Source organism: Ictidomys tridecemlineatus, chromosome 15 (assembly GCF_052094955.1).
Source record: "Ictidomys tridecemlineatus isolate mIctTri1 chromosome 15, mIctTri1.hap1, whole genome shotgun sequence".
In the NCBI taxonomy this organism is placed as follows: Eukaryota; Metazoa; Chordata; class Mammalia; order Rodentia; family Sciuridae; genus Ictidomys; species Ictidomys tridecemlineatus.
In genome coordinates this window covers 14,013,711-14,032,516 of record NC_135491.1, presented here as the reverse complement: position 1 = coordinate 14,032,516, position 18,806 = coordinate 14,013,711, and the positions used below count along the sequence as shown (strand labels likewise).

Genomic DNA, 18,806 nt, shown 5'->3' with positions numbered 1-18,806 from the left:
GGCAGGCCCAGCCACGGATGGGACCCGGGCTTGCTCCCGCCACCATCGGCTCCCCGAAGCCCGCGGTTTGGGGGCCGCCTCCGGCAGCACCCGGGCACGAAGGCGGACTTCATTTCCCGGCGTGCAGCTCCGGCCGGGGACCCCTAGGGCCGTCCCTCGTGGGGACTTGTCCGGGCTGCGTTCGGGGACGCGGACAGTAACCGCCATTCGCTCAGCTCCTATGTGGCGCTTCGCTAAGGGAGTCGGTTACCGCGGACCCCACCCGGGCCGCGGTCCCCACCAGGTGTGTCACAAGCACTGGTCCCCTCCCACGCCCAGCCCACCGAGCCCCAGGGAGGTTCAAAGCTGGGATCACCTCCCGCGGGGTTCCCCCTGGAGCCGAGAGCGTCAGCGGGAGCCGGGGCGGGGATGCGCCCCGCGCCCTCGCGGCCCGGGACTACAACTCCCAGGCGGCACCGCGGCGGCGGCGGCACGTCACTCGGGCACCGCCGGCGGCCCCGGGAAGCGGCGCGGGCGGGGGCAGGGGCTGGGGCCGACCGGGAGCCCGGTGCCAAGGATGGGGGCCGCCCGACCGCCCCGCGCGTGAGGAGGCCGAGGGGCGCGCCACCCCGGCCCGGGGCGGCCGCCCCCCGGGCCCCGCCACCCCCGCCCGGCCCGGCGGTCGTGGCCCGGGATGCGGAGCCGGGGGCCGCCGGTGGAACTGCGCGGGGTGAGAGGCGCGAGGAGGGGCGGCCGCCTGCTGCCCTCACCCTCGGCCCCCACCGGCGGGCCCCGGCAGGATTTCGGGAGCCGCGCGGCCAGGCCCTCTTAGCGCCCTGACATCCGAGGGGAACAGGTGAACCTGCCGCCCGCTCCCACCCGCTCCGCCCGGACAGCCGAATCAGAGGGGACGACCCTGCCGGTTAAAGAGGCTCCTTCTTGCTCCAGCGGAGGCCTTCCCCCAGCCATGGCCCCCCGGAGCCCCTTCGGACCCGCAGGGACTGCCCCCCATCCCGGCCGCCCGGGCCCGCCCTCTGCATCCCGCGGGCAGCCAGTGTGAAGCGGCCTCCCGCAGCCCCCGCCCCTCCCCCATGGAGGAGGAGGAGGGGGCGGCGGCCAAGGAGTGGGGCACGACCCCCGCGGGGCCCGTCTGGACCGCTGTGTTCGACTACGAGGCGGTGGGCGACGAGGAGCTGACCCTGCGGAGGGGCGACCGCGTCCAGGTGCTTTCCCAGGACTGTGCGGTGTCTGGCGATGAGGGCTGGTGGACCGGGCAGCTGCCCAGCGGCCGTGTGGGCGTCTTCCCCAGCAACTACGTGGCCCCTGCTGCACCCGCCCCGCCCGCGGGCCTCCAGCTGCCCCAGGAGATCCCCTTCCACGAGCTGCAACTGGAGGAGATCATCGGTGTGGGGGGCTTTGGCAAGGTCTATCGGGCCCTGTGGCATGGGGAGGAGGTAGCAGTCAAGGCCGCCCGGCTGGACCCTGAGCGAGACCCGGCAGTGACAGCGGAGCAGGTGCGCCAGGAGGCCCGGCTTTTTGGAGCCCTGCAGCACCCCAACATCATTGCCCTGAGGGGCGCCTGCCTGAGCCCCCCAAATCTCTGCCTGGTGATGGAGTATGCCCGGGGAGGGGCACTGAGTAGGGTGCTGGCAGGTCGTCGGGTGCCCCCTCATGTGCTGGTCAACTGGGCTGTGCAGGTGGCCCGGGGCATGAACTACCTACACAATGATGCCCCGGTGCCCATCATCCACCGGGACCTCAAGTCCATCAACAGTAAGTGGTATCCTCTCCCCAAAACCCACAAAACTTGCAGGTCAAGCCTAGAAGGCAGGAAACAGGGCAAGGGACACCAGATGGCATTGTGCCTGGGGCAGGAAGGAGCAGCAGCTGTATACCTTTAGGGCCAGGTGAGGCAGGCCTTGCCTCTATTGAGGAAGAAAAAAATGTTCAAAAAGGCTGAAAGACTATTCTGCTTCCCAGGTTATGGTTACAGTAGATCAAATAAGTATCCATAAACATGTGGACAGGCCCTTCCTTCCCTGTGGCGACCAGGACAGATGCAGTGCTTGCCCTCTTGGTGCACACATTCATTTATTCCGTGGATCATTCTGGAATGCATTTATTACCTTAGGATCATGATGCTAGAGTCATGATGCTAGAGTCCACCTGGCAGAAACAAAAAGAACCTACTGTACCTGGAGTCAGGTTTTTTCCAGCCTGGCACTACTGCCATTTGTATCTGGACCATTGCGAGAGACGTTGTGAGGGCCGTCCTGTGCATTTTAGGTTGTTAGCAGTGTCCTTGGTCTCTGCCTACTAGAGACCATCAGCATTCCCCATACCCAGCTATAACAACCCAAAATGTCTATAGACATTGTCGTACATCACCTGTGGGGCAAAATCGCCACTAGGTGAGAACCACTTCCTGGATCCCTGCTAGGTCTCTGATGTAAACTGGAAAAGATGAGAGAGGAAGAAAATGGATGTGGCTTATATAAAAGCTTCCAGACTGCCAGGCCTAGCACTCAGTCTCCAGTGTTAATGGGTTGGTTGAATCAATAATGGACCCATCTTAAGGCATCAGCAAATATTAGTTGAGCATTTATTACCCTAGGATCTCAAGTGACCACGACAAACTAACAAAATTCATAAACTACACATTCATTTATTCCGTGGATCATTCTGGAATGCTATGTGCCAGATGCTGTTCCAGGGATACAGCAGGGGGAAAACGCCTACCTTCCTAGCTCTTCCATTCTTGTTCTGTCCCATCTACTCCATTTCATATTTTTTTTCGTGTCTTCGTTTTTTAATTTGGTATTTTCAAGGCCAGATTGTGTATGAAGCAAAAACGATCCACAGTTAATGAGGCCAGCGTGTTCCCTGCCCTCACATGGCTCACGCTTACGCCCAGAAAAGTGAGGGTTCCCCGTTTTCCCTCGACATTCCTGCCTCATCCATTCCTGTTAGTTCTACCCCTCCAAATTTGTTTGAATCTCTATCACTATTTTTATGTTTTTTGTCTGTAAGTCCCTAGAATCGAGGGGCTGAGTCATCCTCCCCTCCCAAGCCTGCCACTTGTACACTCACTCAGCAGAGAGCTACCGAGTACCCATAACATGCCCAGGCCATGCCTGGGCTGGGGGACTGAGCTGGTCCCTGTCTTCATGAATGCTTACACTCCACCTCCTCTGGAGCGTTGGTGGCTGGAGTGGAACCATCCTGCATCCCCCTCTTGAAGGTCCTTAGCATGGCCTAAGGTCCTGGCTCCTGTATCCCATCTTCTCTCCCCAACCTCTGCCCTGCCCCTGAGTTTTTCTGTAGTGAATGAACCTGGACAAAGGTGGGTGGGGCTTTTAAGGCTGGGGCTTCCTCAAGGGCCAGTAGGACTGCCCCCTGCTGGAGAAGGAAAGCACACGGTGGCCATGGCACTGTTCCCTCATGGGGGCTCTTCATCTGGTGTCATTTGTTCATTGATTTAATGATTCTTAAGCACCTACAGTGTGCTTGGCACTGTTGTCAACTCTGGGATTTCAGATGTGAGCAAGGCAAGGTCTGTGCCCCTCCCCAGGATGGTGCTTATATTCTAGTAAACAGGAACAGATGACAGGAGGACCGTAGATACCCAAGTTTCAAAGAGTCCTAGGAGCTGTCAGGGAAATAAAGCAGATCAGGGTGGGGCAGAGGGAATTCCTTAGATCAGGTGGTCAGAGAAGGCCATGTTTGAGCAGAGACCTGAACAAAAAGGACCCAGCCTTACAGAGACCAGGGAGAATGTCCTGAGATGGGTATGAATTGCCTCAGTGGAGAAATAGCAAGTCCAGAACAGCAGGAGCTGAGGCCGAGGTTGGGGAAAGATCGGATGCAGGAGCCAGGACCTTAGGGCTGTGCTAAGGACCTTGGATTTTTATTCCAGGTAACGGAAGTCATTTGAGGGTTTTAAGCAGGGGGCGATGTGGTCAGATATAGATTTTTAAAGAGGACTTATTTAGGGCCAGCCTGAGAGATGCAGAAATAAAGTATAAGCCCAGGAGGAGTTCCCTCATTCGTGGGGCTTCACAAACAGGAGAGCAAAGAAGGGAGACCATTTTCTAGCTATATGCTTTTGGCAAAGTGACTCTCTAAGCCTCAGTTTGCTAGACAAAAAAACAGGTTGCTTGTGAGTCAGTTCTCATAAAGGACTCAGCCTAGTGCAAGCGGATCCATGACTTATTGTTGTTAGGAATAACCCTAGGTGTGGGTCAGCTGGAACCATTCCACATGCTTAGGATTGTATCAGTCAGATTTTCTCAATGCTGCTGCATAACAAACCACCCCAAAAACTTGGTGTCTTGAAAGAACAACCACCTATTACTGTCCATGCCTTTGCCAGCCAGCTGGAGCGCTCTTGGGTCAGCTGGAGAGGTTTTGCTCCAAGTATCTCCCATCTTCCTTGAACCAACAGGCCAGCTGAGGCATGCTGTCACGGTGATGGCAAAAGTGCCAGAGGGCAAGCAGACACCCAAGTCTCTAAGGCCTAGGTTTGGAACTGGCACCCTGCTGTGTCCTCTTTGTTCTTATCAAAAACATACATGACCTTAAGACTGTCCCACAAAGAATAGGAAAACACAGTCTGCCTCATTTGGTAGAAAGAACTCCATAGTCACATAGCAGAGTGTGGACTCAGAAAGGGTGGCATTGGGGACCTATTGTAGGAGACCATATTCCTCTCTTCTGCACATGGTTTGCAGTGCCACTTTCAGTCTGGTTAGAAGTCAAGGTTGGGACCAAAGGGAACCAAGGCTTGGCCTTTGGCATAGTCTGCAAGGAGGGACTGTAGGGGTTGGGGGACCGCAGCCCAACAAGCAGCTGCCACAGAGTGGGGCCTCTGGAGAGAGAAGGGAGAGCCACACCAAGGGCCAGGAGTCTCAGGCCTGCAGCCCCACAGGTCGGGTGACCCAGCTTTCTTCCTGCTCCCCAGTCCTTATCCTGGAGGCCATTGAGAACCACAACCTCGCAGACACGGTGCTCAAGATCACAGACTTCGGCCTCGCCCGGGAGTGGCACAAGACCACCAAAATGAGCGCCGCTGGGACCTACGCCTGGATGGCCCCGGAGGTTATCCGTCTCTCCCTCTTCTCCAAAAGCAGCGATGTCTGGAGGTGCTGAGAGGCGGGCTGGGTGGCATCAGGGAAGTGGTGGTGGGACGGGGGAGGGTGCTGTGGGAGGGACAGTTTCCTGATGAAGCACAGGGCCTGGCACAGGGGCCCTCCTGCCCATTAGCACAGCACCAAACAGGCCAAGCAGTCACCTGTGCTGGCAGCAGAGGTGGCCCCTGAAGAGAGACCTTGGATTTTTTATTCCATGTAACGGAAGTCATTTGGGGGTTTTAAGCAGGGAGCAATGAGGTCAGATGTAGATTTTTAAAGAGGACTTATGTAGGGGCAGCCTGAGAGATGCAGAACACAAACTTCAAATTATAGAGAGGCAGAAAGTCAGCCCTGAGAGCCCTCAGACGGCAGCCAGTGCCAGCCCATTAGACAGGAAATGGAGGCCACTGTTCATTCATTGGCTTTGTAGTGGTCCGGGCTCTAGGGACACAGCAGTCAACAAAAGTAGTGTGGCTGCCCTCAGGGCTAGTAACTCTTTCAAAAATACACAAGAAACTAAAAGAATAAAGGCTGTCTTTAAGTTAAGAAAATGATCATCTAAAGGATAGTAAAGAGGAGCATTAGGGGGCGTGAGCAGCCAGGAGGGAGGCGCTTCGAGAAGGCTTTTCTGAGAACTGCTGCTTTAGCTGAGTTCTCAATGACAAGGAGCCAGCCACGCAAAGTCTGGGTGCCACAAGGGAGGTGCTAAGGGGCAAATGAGCATAGTGTGTTCCAGAAACAGGCAGGAACCTGTGTGGCCGGAACAGAGCGTGTGGAAGCCGGGTGGCGGGCAGCCTGTGCGGGAAGGATGCCTTGGGTCTGAGTCAGTGCGGAGCAATGCATCAGGGCATTTATGAGTGACGTGATCCACCTTAGCACTTGAGCAGCTCCCTGGGCTGCGGGGTGGAGAGTGGGTCTCAGGAACAGTGAGCGCCGGTGGTGGCACAGAAGCTTTTCAACCCAGGCCTTCTACCTAGTTGGAGCCAAACCCAGAGTCCCCTCATTGACTGTCCCCTCAGGGCCCAGCCGAGGCTCCAGGTTGCCCAAACAGCAAATTAATGGACTTGGGGAAAACCCAAATCAGACAAGAGGTCTTGGGCCCAGCCTGGAGAGAGCAGGCCTTGGGAGCAGCCCGGCTGGCCTAACCAGGCACCAGACAGCTCCTTCAGCCGCAGGGAGGGAACCACAGGAGCGAGGCTGAAGTTCTGGTTCTTATGGGAAGCTCCAGGCTCCTGGGTTGGCTCCTCAGTGTGGCGCAGGTTACTTCTTCCTCTTGTGGTCCTATCCCATACTTTTCAGGACACTAGATATCCACGGCTCCCAGCCACCAAACATCAGTAACGCTCTCCATCTATTGTGACACTCAAAACGACCTCACAGGTTCCCACGTACATGGGAGAGGGGGCATGACACCACCTCCAGGTGGAAACCAGAGCTATTTTCCCCACCTTGGGCGGCCTCCATTCCCAAGTTTACTTCACAGTCCAGAATGGCTGCTTGAGCCCCAGCTTTTATTGTCCACATTCCAACCAGGGAGAAGAAGAAACGAGGGAAGGGCGCCCCTTTTCTTTAAGGCCACTTGCTGGAAGCTCACTGCCCTCCACATACCTCATTCCACTGTGCAGCACAGTAGCCCTCTGGACATACTCAGCTACGAAGGGGGACAGAACATGTCTTCAGGCAGCAACGCCCAGTTCAAATTCACCGGTGCTGTCGGCTGCAGCGAGGTCTGTCCTGTCCTGGTGCCTAGAACAGTGCCCAGCACACAGTTTCATTTAATAAAAATATTGAGTGAACCTCAGCAACTTATTGTGTAGCCACCAAAGGCACTGTTGTGTCTCAAGATTTAAAAAGGATCTGGGGATGTAGCTCAGTGGTAAAGTGCCCCTTGGCTCCGTCCCCAGTATCCAAAAGAAAGAAATGCATGAGTGGATACCGGGATCCACTCCAAGTTAGAAACTGCACAGAGAAGTGATCAGGATGGAGGAGAATGAACAGTTCACTGAGGAAGACAAACACACAGCCAGTGAGGCCCACTCCGATATTGTGTAGCACCAGAGGCTCTGTGGTGGGCATCAGGTAGCCCTGAGTTCATGTGAGGCTCCGTCACTTATAGCTGTGTGACCTTGGGCAAGCAGCTTAACCTCTCTGAGACTGTGCCTGCTCATCAGATAAAATAGGGGTCATACCGATGCCTTCTGCCTTACAGGGCTGTTGTGAGGATTACCGAGAGTGCCTAGCACAGTGCCTGGCCTGGAGCAGGTGCTCTATAAGTGTAAAATAGTGTTTCCTTGTTGTTAGAGGTAAGTGCTGTGGGCTCTAGGGGAACATAGAGAGGGACCTCCACCTCACACTGAAGGCTGTGGGATCAAGAAAGGCTTCCTGGCAGAGGGGGCAGCCCAGTTAGCACTTGAAGGACAGTGACACAGAAGAAAGAGCATTCTTGACAAAGGGGATGGCATGTGCGAGGCCAGAGGTGGGAAGAGCAGGTCGTACTCGGGTTCCCTGTGGCTGCAAGAGGAAGCTAGGGTTGGAATGGGGTCCAGGAGTGTTTAGAGGTGAGGCTGCAGGGGTCACCAGAGGAGGATGAGTTTGCCCAGCAGGATGGGAGGCCCAGAGGTGTCCAGGCAGGCAAGGGACAAGAGGCAGAGCCAAGGGGAGACATCAGAGGACAACCCACCGTCTGTCAGAGAAAGGTCCCGGCAGGGTCAGAGCAGGTTCTTGTGGCCCCCATCTGCTGGGCTGGATGTTGGGGTGAGGGAGGCCCCATGGGGTAGGGCTGTGTAGGTGAGGATTGGGTAGGCTGCAGCATAACCCCTCCTCTCCCCCACCTGCAGCTTCGGGGTGCTGCTCTGGGAGCTGCTGACGGGTGAGGTCCCCTACCGGGAAATCGACGCCTTGGCCGTGGCATATGGCGTGGCTATGAACAAGCTGACGCTGCCCATCCCCTCCACCTGCCCCGAGCCCTTTGCCCGCCTACTGGAGGGTGAGCCAGGGCCCCATGGAGAGGGTAGGCTAAGCTTTGGGTGGCAGGGGCCCTTGAGCCCAGTTCTGTCCCCTTCATACCTGCCCAACACCTGTGGGCCCAGGCGTGAGGGAGAAGGTGCTGGAACACAGGGGCTATGGCTGCAGACATTCCCAGCAGCCCGCTCCTTGCTTCCCTAGACCTTCTGCAGGCCAGAGCCCTTGAGGGCATCCTGTCAGGATCCACTGGCCCTGGGGTTCCTGCCCAATCCCATCCTTAATTCCACCAAGGGCCCCCCATAGGGAGCAGGCCCGGCGCTCCTCTCCCAGTGTCTGAGATGTGCCGGAAGCTTAGCTTGGAGTCCTTCCCTTTGGCTCCATGGGAGCTGTTTGTCCACAGTCCCCAGAAGCCCTGCCTTCCTCTGAGCAGCCCGGTTCCCCCAGCGTGACTGCTGACAAGCCATCCCCCTCCCACCCCAGAATGCTGGGACCCAGACCCACATGGGCGGCCAGATTTTGGCAGCATCTTGAAGCGGCTGGAAGTCATAGAGCAGTCAGCCCTGTTCCAGATGCCGCTGGAGTCCTTCCACTCCCTGCAGGAGGACTGGAAGCTGGAGATTCAGCACATGTTTGATGACCTTCGCACCAAGGAGAAGGTGAAGGAGAGGGCAAGGTGGGGGGTGGCACAGGATCCATGAGTTCTGGTGCCTCTGGTGCCTCAGCCCGGCTCCCTGAACCCCAGCCTTTGGGTCCATGCAGGGTCTTTTGCATATTAAGAAAAGACAGCCTCTGCTGGTGGATTAGTGAGAAAGAGCCCCCTGTGCTGAGTACCTGCAGGTGATATGCATGGTGTCTGGAACTGGCTTTAAATATACAGCAAAACTGCAGAGAGGGCGACTGAGATTGGCAAAGTACAGATGATTGTTGAGGTTGGATGATGGGTAGATGGGGTGCACTATTCTCTGCTTTTGTGGATGTTTGAAATTTTACAAATTGAAGAGATTAAAAAGAAAGGGGCGGGCATGTGCGGGAGGCAGCCCTTTCTTGAGCTAACACACGCCCTGCCCTGGCGCCCAGCTTGGCTCGCAAAGTGTGAGTTGGAGTGTGAACCCAGTGTGCCTCACAGCCGGGTGCCCTTGTGCTGAGCACCTCGAAGACCCAGCGGCCGCCGCCTGGGGCAGAGTGGCTCAGCCCCTCCCCAGCCTCTGCGTCTCCCTGTCTCCCGCAGGAGCTCCGCAGCCGCGAGGAGGAGCTGCTACGTGCGGCGCAGGAGCAGCGCTTCCAGGAGGAGCAGCTTCGGAGGCGGGAGCAGGAGCTGGCGGAGCGTGAGATGGACATCGTGGAGCGGGAGCTGCACCTGCTCATGTGCCAGCTGAGCCAGGAAAAGCCCCGGGTCCGCAAACGCAAGGGCAATTTCAAGCGCAGCCGCCTGCTCAAGCTGCGGGAAGGCAGCAGCCACATCAGCCTGCCCTCCGGTACACCCCGTTCCTTGAGCATCCTCCGAGGGGCCTTGGGACTGTCTCTAACTCAGGGTTTAACTCTTCCCTTGATTAATTGATTGATTGATTGATTGCTGTGATTTCGATGGAACCCAGGGCCTCCAGCAAGCCAGGCCAGCACTCTACCGCTGAGCTGCATCCCCAGCTCTCTTCTGTTTTTTAACTTTTCCCCAAAGTCTGGCTCCCAGATAATGTGTCCACCCATCAGAAAGCACATAATGCATCATGTCTGGTTGGTTCTCTCTGTGATATTATAAGCCATAGAGCCAACCCTGTGGCAGCAGCAGCCTATGGAAATGTGGCCAAGTGTGTTATCTTAAACTTTCTAGCAGCCACATTAAAAAGTAAAAAGAAACAGGTGATGATCAATAGCTTTAATACATCCATGTAACCAGTACCCCAAAATTGAGATAGCTTACTTTCTCTTTTTTACACTAAATCTTTGAAATACGTTGTGTTTTTAATATGTATAGCACATCTCAAGCTGGTTGGTAAATTTTCATTAAAAATTTTAATCTGGGGCTGGCTGCAGTGGCTCACACCTGTAATCCTAGCAGCTGTGTAGACTAAGGCAGGAGGAGTGCAAGGTCAAGGCTAGCCTGGGCAACTTGATGAGAACCTATCTCAAAATAAAAATATAAAAGGGCTCAGGATATAGCTCAGTAGTAGAGCACCCCTTGGTTAAATCCCTACAACCACACACACAAAAGTATTTTTCATCTGGGGGCTAGAAATGTCACTCAGTGGTAAAGCCCTTGCCTGCAAGACCCTGGGCTCCAGTCCCAGCACCACCCCCCAAAAAATTGTCTGCATTTAGATTTCATAAAATTGAGAATTGGAAAAACTAGATTCACATACCCAGGTTGTTCTAAACATGCTTTTGTCTCCAATGACCAAATTAAGTGTTTGTTTTTAAATTTAAACTTAATTATAGTTAGATAAATGAAGGTTAAACTCCAGTTCTTTAGTTGCACCAACCATGTTTCAAGTGCCCCTTTGATGGAGCTGATGGCTACCATCTTGGACCCCTGGACCTAGATCCTTAGCCCAACATGTGAAGATCTAAGCCTCACCCCCACGTTGCTAATCAAGGAAGAGAGGGCGTATTTGCATTTCCAAGAGGCTTTCAGCTGCTGGTGGTACTGCTGGTCTGGCCTGCATGTTAGAACCACTGCAGTAGGAATGACAGATGTGGTGTTAGGGAATGACAGACAGTGGTGTTCCCATGCTGTCATTCCTACTGTACTTCTACAAGGAAACTTCCCTTCTGTTACCAGAGAACCATTTGCTTAGGAAAGTCTCTTCATTTTGCAGGCTTCGAGCATAAGATCACAGTCCAGGCCTCTCCTACCCTGGACAAGCGGAAAGGATCCGATGGGGCCAGTCCCCCTGCCAGCCCCAGCATCATCCCAAGACTGAGGGCCATTCGCCGTGAGTATCTGCAAGGCCCCGTCAGTCAGCCAGTCAGTCAACAACACCTCTGAGCATAGACCTGGCACCAGGCCAAAGGAATAACAGGCAAGATCACTTCCCTCATTCTCATCAGGGGGAAACAGACAACCAATCAATAAGCTGAATAATTTCCAGTAGAAATTAGGAAAGAAAATATAAGAGAAGACTCTGGGGCTGGGAGTGTAGCTCAGAGTTAAAGCCCATGCTTAGGATGCACGATTTCCATCCCCAGTACCAAAAAGACAAAAGAGGAGATGTATTAGGGTGCTACAGAGATATGGAATCAATAGGATGTCTTTAGATATATAGATAGAAAATTAGGGATTGTCTCCCAGGATTATGGAGGCTAGGAAGTTCCCTAATCTTCTGTTTGCAAGATGGCTTCCAGGAAAGCTAGTGCTGGGCTTCCAGTCCACGTCCAAAGGCCTGCCAATCAAAAGCTCCACGTCCAAGGGCAGGAGATGGATGTCCCGGCTCAAGCAGAGAGAGTGCCTTCTTCTGCCTTTCTGTTCAGCCCAGCCCCCCAAGGGATTGGGTGAGGCCCACCTACTTTGGTGAAGGCATCTTTACTCTGTTTACCCATTCAAATGCTAGCAACTTTCCCAGAAACCTATCAAGGCACACACAGAAATCGCATCTGCAGCTCTCCTGGCAGCTCTTAGCCTGGTCTCTTCAAGTTGACACGTAAAATTAGCCATCAGAGAAGGAAAGTCTGTCTGAGGAGGTGAGGTCTGAATAGGCCCTTCATGGAAGAAATGAGACATGCGCTAATCTGAGGAAACAGAGGGAACTGCAAACACGAAAAGCCGGAACAAGCCTGGAGTATTACCAGACCAGAGGCCAACATGGCTGAAGCCTGTCAGGGTGGTGCACACCTGTAATCCCAGCCACTCAGGAGGCTGAGGCAGTAGAGTTGAAAGTTCAAGGCCAGCCTCAGCGACTTAGGGAGGCCCTCGGCAATTTAGCCAAACCCTGTCTCAAAAAATAAAAGGGTTGGGGTGTAGTTCAGTTCAGGCTCTAGTACTGGAGGGTGGGGGGAGAAGGCCAATTTGGCCCGGATAGAGGGAATGGGAGGGACAGCATTAGTTCAGTGGTCAAGGGGCTCCCAGGGACCAGATCATACAAGGCCTTGAGATCCAAGGTAAAGAATTTGACTTTTTCCCCCAGTGCTAAGGATCAAACCTAGAGTCACACATGCTAAGCACACGCTCCACCTCTAAGCTCTGCTGCCAACCCCAACATCAGGAAGGCCACAGCGGACTGTGAGCAAGGCTTGATGTGATCAGATTAACCTCTTTCCACTGGCTACTGTGAGGAATAAAGGCAGAGAGGCCATTGAGATGACAGGGACTAGACCTGGGTAGGGGACTCGGAAGGAACCGATGTTCACAGTCCAGGTCACATGTCAGAGTAGTTGATGAATGCAAAGCTGACTCCTGAGTCTGTCCCACCTATGATGCTCCCCGGCCTTGCCCTAGCCTGCAGTCTCTCTGCATGCCTGTCTTTGGACACCAGATTCATAATAATCCCGGAAGTTCACGCTAGCAGGGGACGCAGAGACAACCATAGTAGTCGCAAATACTAGTGTTGGTACATTCAGAGTGGGATGGACAGGGAAGAGAACAGCCCAGGGTCCAGCGATCTAACCCCTTGAAGATGGTGGAGAGCAGCTGGGTCCCCACAGAAGGGGGGAGACCTGCAAAGATTACAGCAGGGAGTGTCGCACTGGGGTGGGAAAGAGCCTCAGGCTCCAGGGGGGAATGGTTTGGAGGTTAGAGGTTGGGACTGAGTTTCTAAGACCCAGTAACCAAGTGGCTTTTCTTGACCCAGTGACTCCTGTGGACTGTGGTGGTGGCAGCAGCAGTGGTGGCAGTGGGACATGGGGCCGCAGTGGGCCCCCAAAGAAGGAAGAACTAGTTGGAGGCAAGAAGAAAGGCCGGACATGGGGACCCAGCTCCACCCTGCAGAAGGAGAGAGCTGGAGGAGAGGAGAGGTATGGGCCTTGCCGGGCTCAGGGCCCCTGTGCCCATCCTGGGCCAGGCAGCCATGGCTGACCGCCCCCATCTCCCCCTGCCTGCTGCAGGCTGAAGACTCTGGGGGAAGGGAGCAAACAGTGGTCATCAAGTGCCCCCAACCTGGGAAAATCCCCCAAACACACACCCATCGCCCCTGGTTTTGCCAGCCTCAACGAGATGGGTAAGGGTGTGGGTGCTTGAAGAAGGGGGGGGGAGTCCCTGCCAAAGTGGAGAAGGACCAGGGCAAAGGGGGAGGGCAGGGCTCCGGAGCCCGGGTAGGAGGCATTCTTGGAAAGGGGGATGGCTGGTCCCTGGGGTTGGAGGTCACTCCCCCGGCAAGGACCACACTACCCTGAGCCTTTTGGGGGAGAAAGATTCAAAGACTTTGCCTGGGCATCTGGGGTCTTGCTGTTGGAGGGGTCATTGTGGGCCCCTGAGGTCCCTGAGGGCAGCAGAGCCAGGGCCACCCTCACCCCCACCCCAGCTGATTGACGTCCCTCTCTGGTCGCAGAGGAGTTCGCCGAGGCGGATGGAGGCAGCAGCGTGCCCCCTTCCCCCTACACCACCCCGTCCTACCTCACGGTGCCACTGCCCGCCGAGCCCTCCCCAGGGGCGCGGGCGCCGTGGGAATCGCCTCCAGCCGCGCCCCTGGCCCGGCCAGGGCATGGCACGCGTCGGCGCTGCGACCTTGCGCTGTTGGGCTGCGCCACGCTGCTGGGCGCGGTGGGCCTGGGTGCCGATGTGGCCGAGGCGCGCGCGGCCGACGGCGAGGAGCAGCGGCGCTGGCTAGATGGCCTCTTCTTCCCCCGCGCCGGCCGCTTCCCGCGGGGCCTGAGCCCGACCGGGCGACCCCCGGGACGCCGCGAGGACTCAGCCCCTGGCCTGGCGCCCTCGGCCACCCTTGTGTCCCTGTCGTCCGTGTCCGACTGCAACTCCACGCGTTCTCTGCTGCGCTCCGATAGCGACGAGGCTGCACCGGTCGTGCCCTCCCCACCGCCCTCCCCGCCTGCGCCCTCGCCCAGCAGCAACCCTCTGGTGGACCTGGAGCTGGAGAGTTTCAAGAAGGACCCCCGCCAGTCGCTCACACCCACCCACGTAACGGCCGCGCGCGCCATGAGCCGTGGACACCGGCGGACGCCGTCCGACGGGGCGCTGGGGCAACGGGGGCCGCTGGAGCCCACCGGCCACGGCCCGGGTGAGTGAGGCACCGCGCAGCCATGGCGCTGAAAACCACTCTTCTGTCCCCGCCATGTCCAGAGTCCGTGCCCAGCCGCTCTGTAAGGCTGCAGCCTCCTACCTAGCGCAGGGGGAAGCCTCTGTGTCCCCACGCACCGCACTGCACCGCTGGCAGCATTGTGAGTCCCACCAGGGTGACTGACACTTAAGATGAATTAGGGGTGGCAAACTGCAGCCAGGTGGTTCTAACTGCAGCAGCGCTCGAGCGCTCACGGAGCTAACACTTAAGTAGCTACTCCATCGCCAGCGGCAGCAAAGGTGGCGGCAGTGGGCGGGAGTTGAGTGCCTATCAGGCTGGGGCTGCTGATTTGGTTTGGTTAGTTACCGTTGCTTTATTCAGCCCTTCCCTAGATGGTGAGGTGCTGTTTTGATCCTGATTCAGAGACAATGTCATGTCTACTGTCTCTCCCTTATGTCTGTCTACCTGCACCCCGCCCAGTGTAAGAGGGACAGGGCTTTGGGCTAGAGGGCCACTAAGAAACCTGTGTCAAAGGGCTAAAACACATGCCCAGAGTGGCATCATGCGCAGAGTTGAGTGAGCCATAGGAGTGGTGGCGGCCTGGGGCAAGAGCCCAGTGCTTCCGGGCTTCAGACGGCAGTGGCCCTGCTGGACAGTGGGCCCAGCATCTGAGCGTTTTTCAAGGGAAGCCCCAAATTCCACTCTTGCTGTAACTGTTGCTGACTTTGGAAGTCCCCCTTCACCCACCCCACTCACCTCATCTGATCCTCTCTCCCCAGGCCCTCGAGACCCCCTGGACTTCCCCCGCCTGCCTGACCCCCAGGCCCTGTTCCCCACCCGCCGCCGGCCCCCCGAGTTCCCTGGCCGTCCCACCACCCTGACCTTTGCCCCAAGACCCCGGCCGGCTGCCAGCCGTCCCCGTCTGGACCCCTGGAAACTGGTCTCCTTTGGTCGGACACTCACCATCTCGCCTCCAAGCAGGCCAGACACTCCAGAGAGCCCTGGGCCCCCCAGCATGCAGCCTACACTGCTGGACATGGACATGGAGGGGCAGAGCCAGGACAGCACTGTGCCCCTGTGTGAGGCCCATGGCTCCCAATGAGGCCTGCCCACCACCGCCCGCCTGGGCAGCCATGAATGTAGCGTCCCAGGCCCCGCCCCAGCCTGCCATGCCCCAAGGCGGGGGAGGCCCTGGGCAGGATACTCACTCTATTTATTGGGGAAGGAGGGAGGGGGGACACTTAATTTATTCTTTGTACCCCAGGGGGTGGAGCCCTGTGCCCACCCTGCAGTGGGTTGGAGGGTGGGCAGGGATACTCAGGGACAGGGCATCATGGGGGATTTGGCACAAATGCAGCATTAAAGGTAACCCCTGCCCCCTACCTTGCTTGGCTGAATGTCTTTTCCCCAGCCCAGGCCCCCTGTGCTGGCTCATCCCCAGTGGGACACTCCCACACCCACACTTCCTCCCTGGGCTTCTCTGGGTTTCTGTGGTCAAGGGATGAGACCCAGGCCCATGTCCTCTCCACAAGAACAACACACAAAGAGGTCATCAGTGACAAGTGCTTTACCAGCAAATGCAAGAGTCTGGGAAGTTCCATGGTGGTGGGGGGTAGGCAGCCCCTCGCCCTCAGCCAACCACATCCCGGGCAGGGGCCCCAGCGCCACTGTCCTCCCGCTGGAGGCTGCAGCGGTTCATCTTCAGCTGGGTCAGCTGGATGTAACGAAGGACATTGGTGTCTGCAGGGGAGGTTGCAGGGCATTATCTGGGTGTCCCCTGGGTCAGCAGGTGACATCCATGCCACCTCAGTTTGTACCCATTGTCCCCCATTTCCAGGGGCTCCCCAACATCCCATATTGCCAGAGCCATTACCCAGAAGCCCAGCTGCAACCAGCAGCCAGAAACATTTCACACCTCCCTGCTCACGCAGCTGCTGCACCCTCTGCCAGGAATGCCTCTTCAGAGGCTCCTGCCACACTTCCACCCATCCCCAGTGACATCTGCGAGGAGTCTGCTCTCCAAACCACTTAACAGGGAAGTTAATCTTGCTTCTGCTCCAGCTCTGCACCATGCACCCCCGGTCAGCCCTCTTCTCTCCTGACTCTTGATACAAAATCAAGTGTCTGTATGCTCGTGGGACATGCATACACCTGGCCATTACCTCCAGAACGCCAGGAAACAAGCCTGGAGTTCTGCCATCCCTCAGCCCTGTCCCTCCACACACTAGTTTCCTGGCACCACCTGCCCTGGGTGGAGAGTAGGTGAATGAGCGAATGGTTAGTGAACAAATGAAGGATGAGTGTATTTGGGGTGGGAAAGTATGGAGACAGGATAACTGTGTGGATAGGGAAGTGGCTGAGTAGGTGAACGGGAGGTATCAGGATAGCTCAGTGACAGACTAGATGAGGAGTGACCAAGTAGATGGCAAAGGAATGGTGGGGGAGCGGATGTTTGGTGGAGGGTGGGTGAATGAATGGACGGAGTGAGTTGGCGCGTGCAAGGAGTAGGTGGATGGGGAGACAATGTCCAGTGGGGGGGTGCAGCACTCCTTCCGGGCAGCTCTGGAACGGGGGGACTCTGTTTTGCCCTGATTATCCCGACCCGGTTCCCTCTAAGCCCTTTCCCAGCCGGGGGCCCAGCCATCACCTCTTTCCCGCCCTGCCCCTCACCTGTGGGCTCCCGGCTTCGGGCCTCCTGAAGGTATCTCAGCGCACGTGCGTAGTCGCCCAGGTGGTAGAAGGCAATGCCGGCGCGGTAGGTGGCCTTGAAGTTGCCCTGCTGCTTCTCCAGCACCTTGAGGCAGTACTCACGCACGCGCTCATAGTTCACCAGCTCCGACTGCAGAAGGCAAGCTGCAGGGGCGCCGGGCGTGTACTCTTAAGTCTAGTGGCAAATCTAGAACCCACGTGACTTCGAGGAGTCTGGTCTCCCACCTACAGGGAACCTGGGTCCTACCCCATCACCCAAGGGGGCTACGGCCCCCAGGAGGCGCCAATCTGCTGTCCCATCAGAATAGGCTCAATCTGCGCCGCCGCTAGAGGGCGCGAAAGACAGGTACGCTCCGGTGATTAGCAAGGTTTCGGTAGACAAGAGTTAAGGGTCGCCGCAGAGGCGAGGGACTAGGCATAGAATGGCTAGCCCTTCTCATCTTAGGGTCACTATTGGCCGGGGGCAGAAGGAATGACAGGGGAAGTGGGATTCTGAAGACCCAGATCAAAGCCCATTTCCTGCATCTCAGCTCCCTCCATTCAGAGACCAGAGCTTTGATCATCTGCCCTCAACTCCTTGCCTTGATCAAGTTTCTGAGGTCTCTCTCAACAGACCATGCATGGCTGTGGCCCCTTCAGCTTCCAGCCCCCGCCCGCGGTCCCCAAGACCTCCTGATGGTCCCTCACTTCCCGCTTCTCTCACACATGCCCCTCTGCGTGTCCCCCGATGGCCCCGTACCCGTGAGAGAGTCATAACATTCCACCTCCGTGTTCTCCACCAGGCGCCGCTGCTCCTCGCTGAGGCGGGCGGGCCCGGGGCTGGTGGCGGGCCCGGGGGCGGGGGCGGGCAGGCCTCCAGGGCGGGCCCCCTGCGCCGCCTTCAGCTGCAGCAGAGCCCGGTGGTACTTGCCGATGGCTTCCCGGAACTTCTTCTCTCGATAGCAGCGCTGGCCCTCCGCCTTGAATGCCACGGCGGCCCGCAGGCTGCTGTCGAGCGCCGCAGCCAGCGCCCCCGACGGCTCTGGGGCAGGACCCGGTCGAGCCGAGCCATGGCGGGGACCTGGGCCAGGGCCCGGCGGGGAGAGGGCGGGAGGCGGGCGCGGCGGAGGCTCCGGGGCAGCGCTGAGCATCAGCACCGGGGACAGCGCGCCGCGCTGCATTGTGGGAAACTCCTGCGGCCGCCGCTGCAGCTACCGCATCGCCCCCCGCGGGGCCGGTCCCCACCCTTTCTCCGCCCCCGCACCTCCGGCTGCCGATTCCGGCTGCCCCCTATGGGTCTAGAGAAGCCCCTCAAGACTTTCCCTTCCTATCTTCAAACCAGCCCCAGTCATTCTCCTCTCCCTTATTCAACACTCCTCTCACCCGCCCGCCCTCTGTCTGCTCTCCTCCCCCGTGTCCAAAGCTCCCGAAGATTTTCAGCAGGAAAAGATGGGCCCAAGGGGAGGACCTGAAGATATCAACCTCGCAAAAAGCTGGTTTTCAGCCCACTAAACATTTGGTGTATTGGATATAAACACGAAATAGGGATTCAAGCTGTCTACATCAAATTCCCTTTATTTTCTCGCTAGTTGTATCTCACTTAAATTACCTGGAACTCGGAATCCAGTCACGTGGGTTAATAATATCCACCTTGGAATTCATTCACTTATTTATGCAACAAACAACTATTCACTTTATCTTCTCTGTGCCTGGCTCTGTTCTGGATGATTCTGGGATGCACTAAAGCCCGAGGACTTCAGACCTTACCCTCACCAGGCCCCCCAGGCCAGAAGAGAGGCAGACCTGTGACCAACAGTGACAGCCCACAATGGACTAGCTAGAAAGCTCAAGGAGAAGGTTCAGGACTGAGATGGTGGAGGCATAA

The 18,806-nt window shown here is 57.0% G+C and overlaps 2 protein-coding genes across 2 annotated transcripts; one reads left to right on the top strand and one right to left on the bottom strand.

The window, feature by feature from the left end:
• Window positions 1–492: 492 nt before the first annotated feature.
• Map3k10 (mitogen-activated protein kinase kinase kinase 10) lies at window positions 493–15,615 on the top strand. The gene is made up of 10 exons (XM_078032059.1): window positions 493–1,752; window positions 4,940–5,120; window positions 7,946–8,094; window positions 8,553–8,728; window positions 9,301–9,547; window positions 10,886–11,002; window positions 12,854–13,016; window positions 13,107–13,219; window positions 13,550–14,233; window positions 15,013–15,615. The coding sequence occupies exons 1-10, from the start codon at window positions 1,071–1,073 to the stop codon at window positions 15,333–15,335; spliced, it is 2,835 nt and encodes a 944-aa protein (XP_077888185.1). The 5' UTR covers window positions 493–1,070; the 3' UTR covers window positions 15,336–15,615.
• Window positions 15,616–15,785: 170 nt separating this feature from the next.
• On the bottom strand, window positions 15,786–18,283 carry Ttc9b (tetratricopeptide repeat domain 9B). The gene is made up of 3 exons (XM_005336428.4): window positions 17,682–18,283; window positions 16,904–17,086; window positions 15,786–15,973 (listed from the first exon to the last, which is right to left on the bottom strand). The coding sequence occupies exons 1-3, from the start codon at window positions 18,100–18,102 to the stop codon at window positions 15,864–15,866; spliced, it is 714 nt and encodes a 237-aa protein (XP_005336485.1). The 5' UTR covers window positions 18,103–18,283; the 3' UTR covers window positions 15,786–15,863.
• Between the last annotated feature and the right edge of the window lie 523 nt (window positions 18,284–18,806).

Bases quoted from the DNA above. Each gene is read 5' to 3' on its own strand.
- Ttc9b (XM_005336428.4), bottom strand. From the start codon at position 18,102: ATGCAGCGCGGCGCGCTGTCCCCGGTGCTGATGCTCAGCGCTGCCCCG. The intron at 17,087-17,681 runs GTACGGGGCCAT...GCGCCCCTGCAG, and splicing joins ATGTTATGACTCTCTCACGG to CTTGCCTTCTGCAGTCGGAG. The intron at 15,974-16,903 runs GTGAGGGGCAGG...CCTCCCCTGCAG, and splicing joins CCGAAGCCGGGAGCCCACAG to ACACCAATGTCCTTCGTTAC.
- Map3k10 (XM_078032059.1), top strand. From the start codon at position 1,071: ATGGAGGAGGAGGAGGGGGCGGCGGCCAAGGAGTGGGGCACGACCCCC. The intron at 8,729-9,300 runs GTGAAGGAGAGG...TGTCTCCCGCAG, and splicing joins ACCTTCGCACCAAGGAGAAG to GAGCTCCGCAGCCGCGAGGA. The intron at 13,017-13,106 runs GTATGGGCCTTG...TGCCTGCTGCAG, and splicing joins AGAGCTGGAGGAGAGGAGAG to GCTGAAGACTCTGGGGGAAG.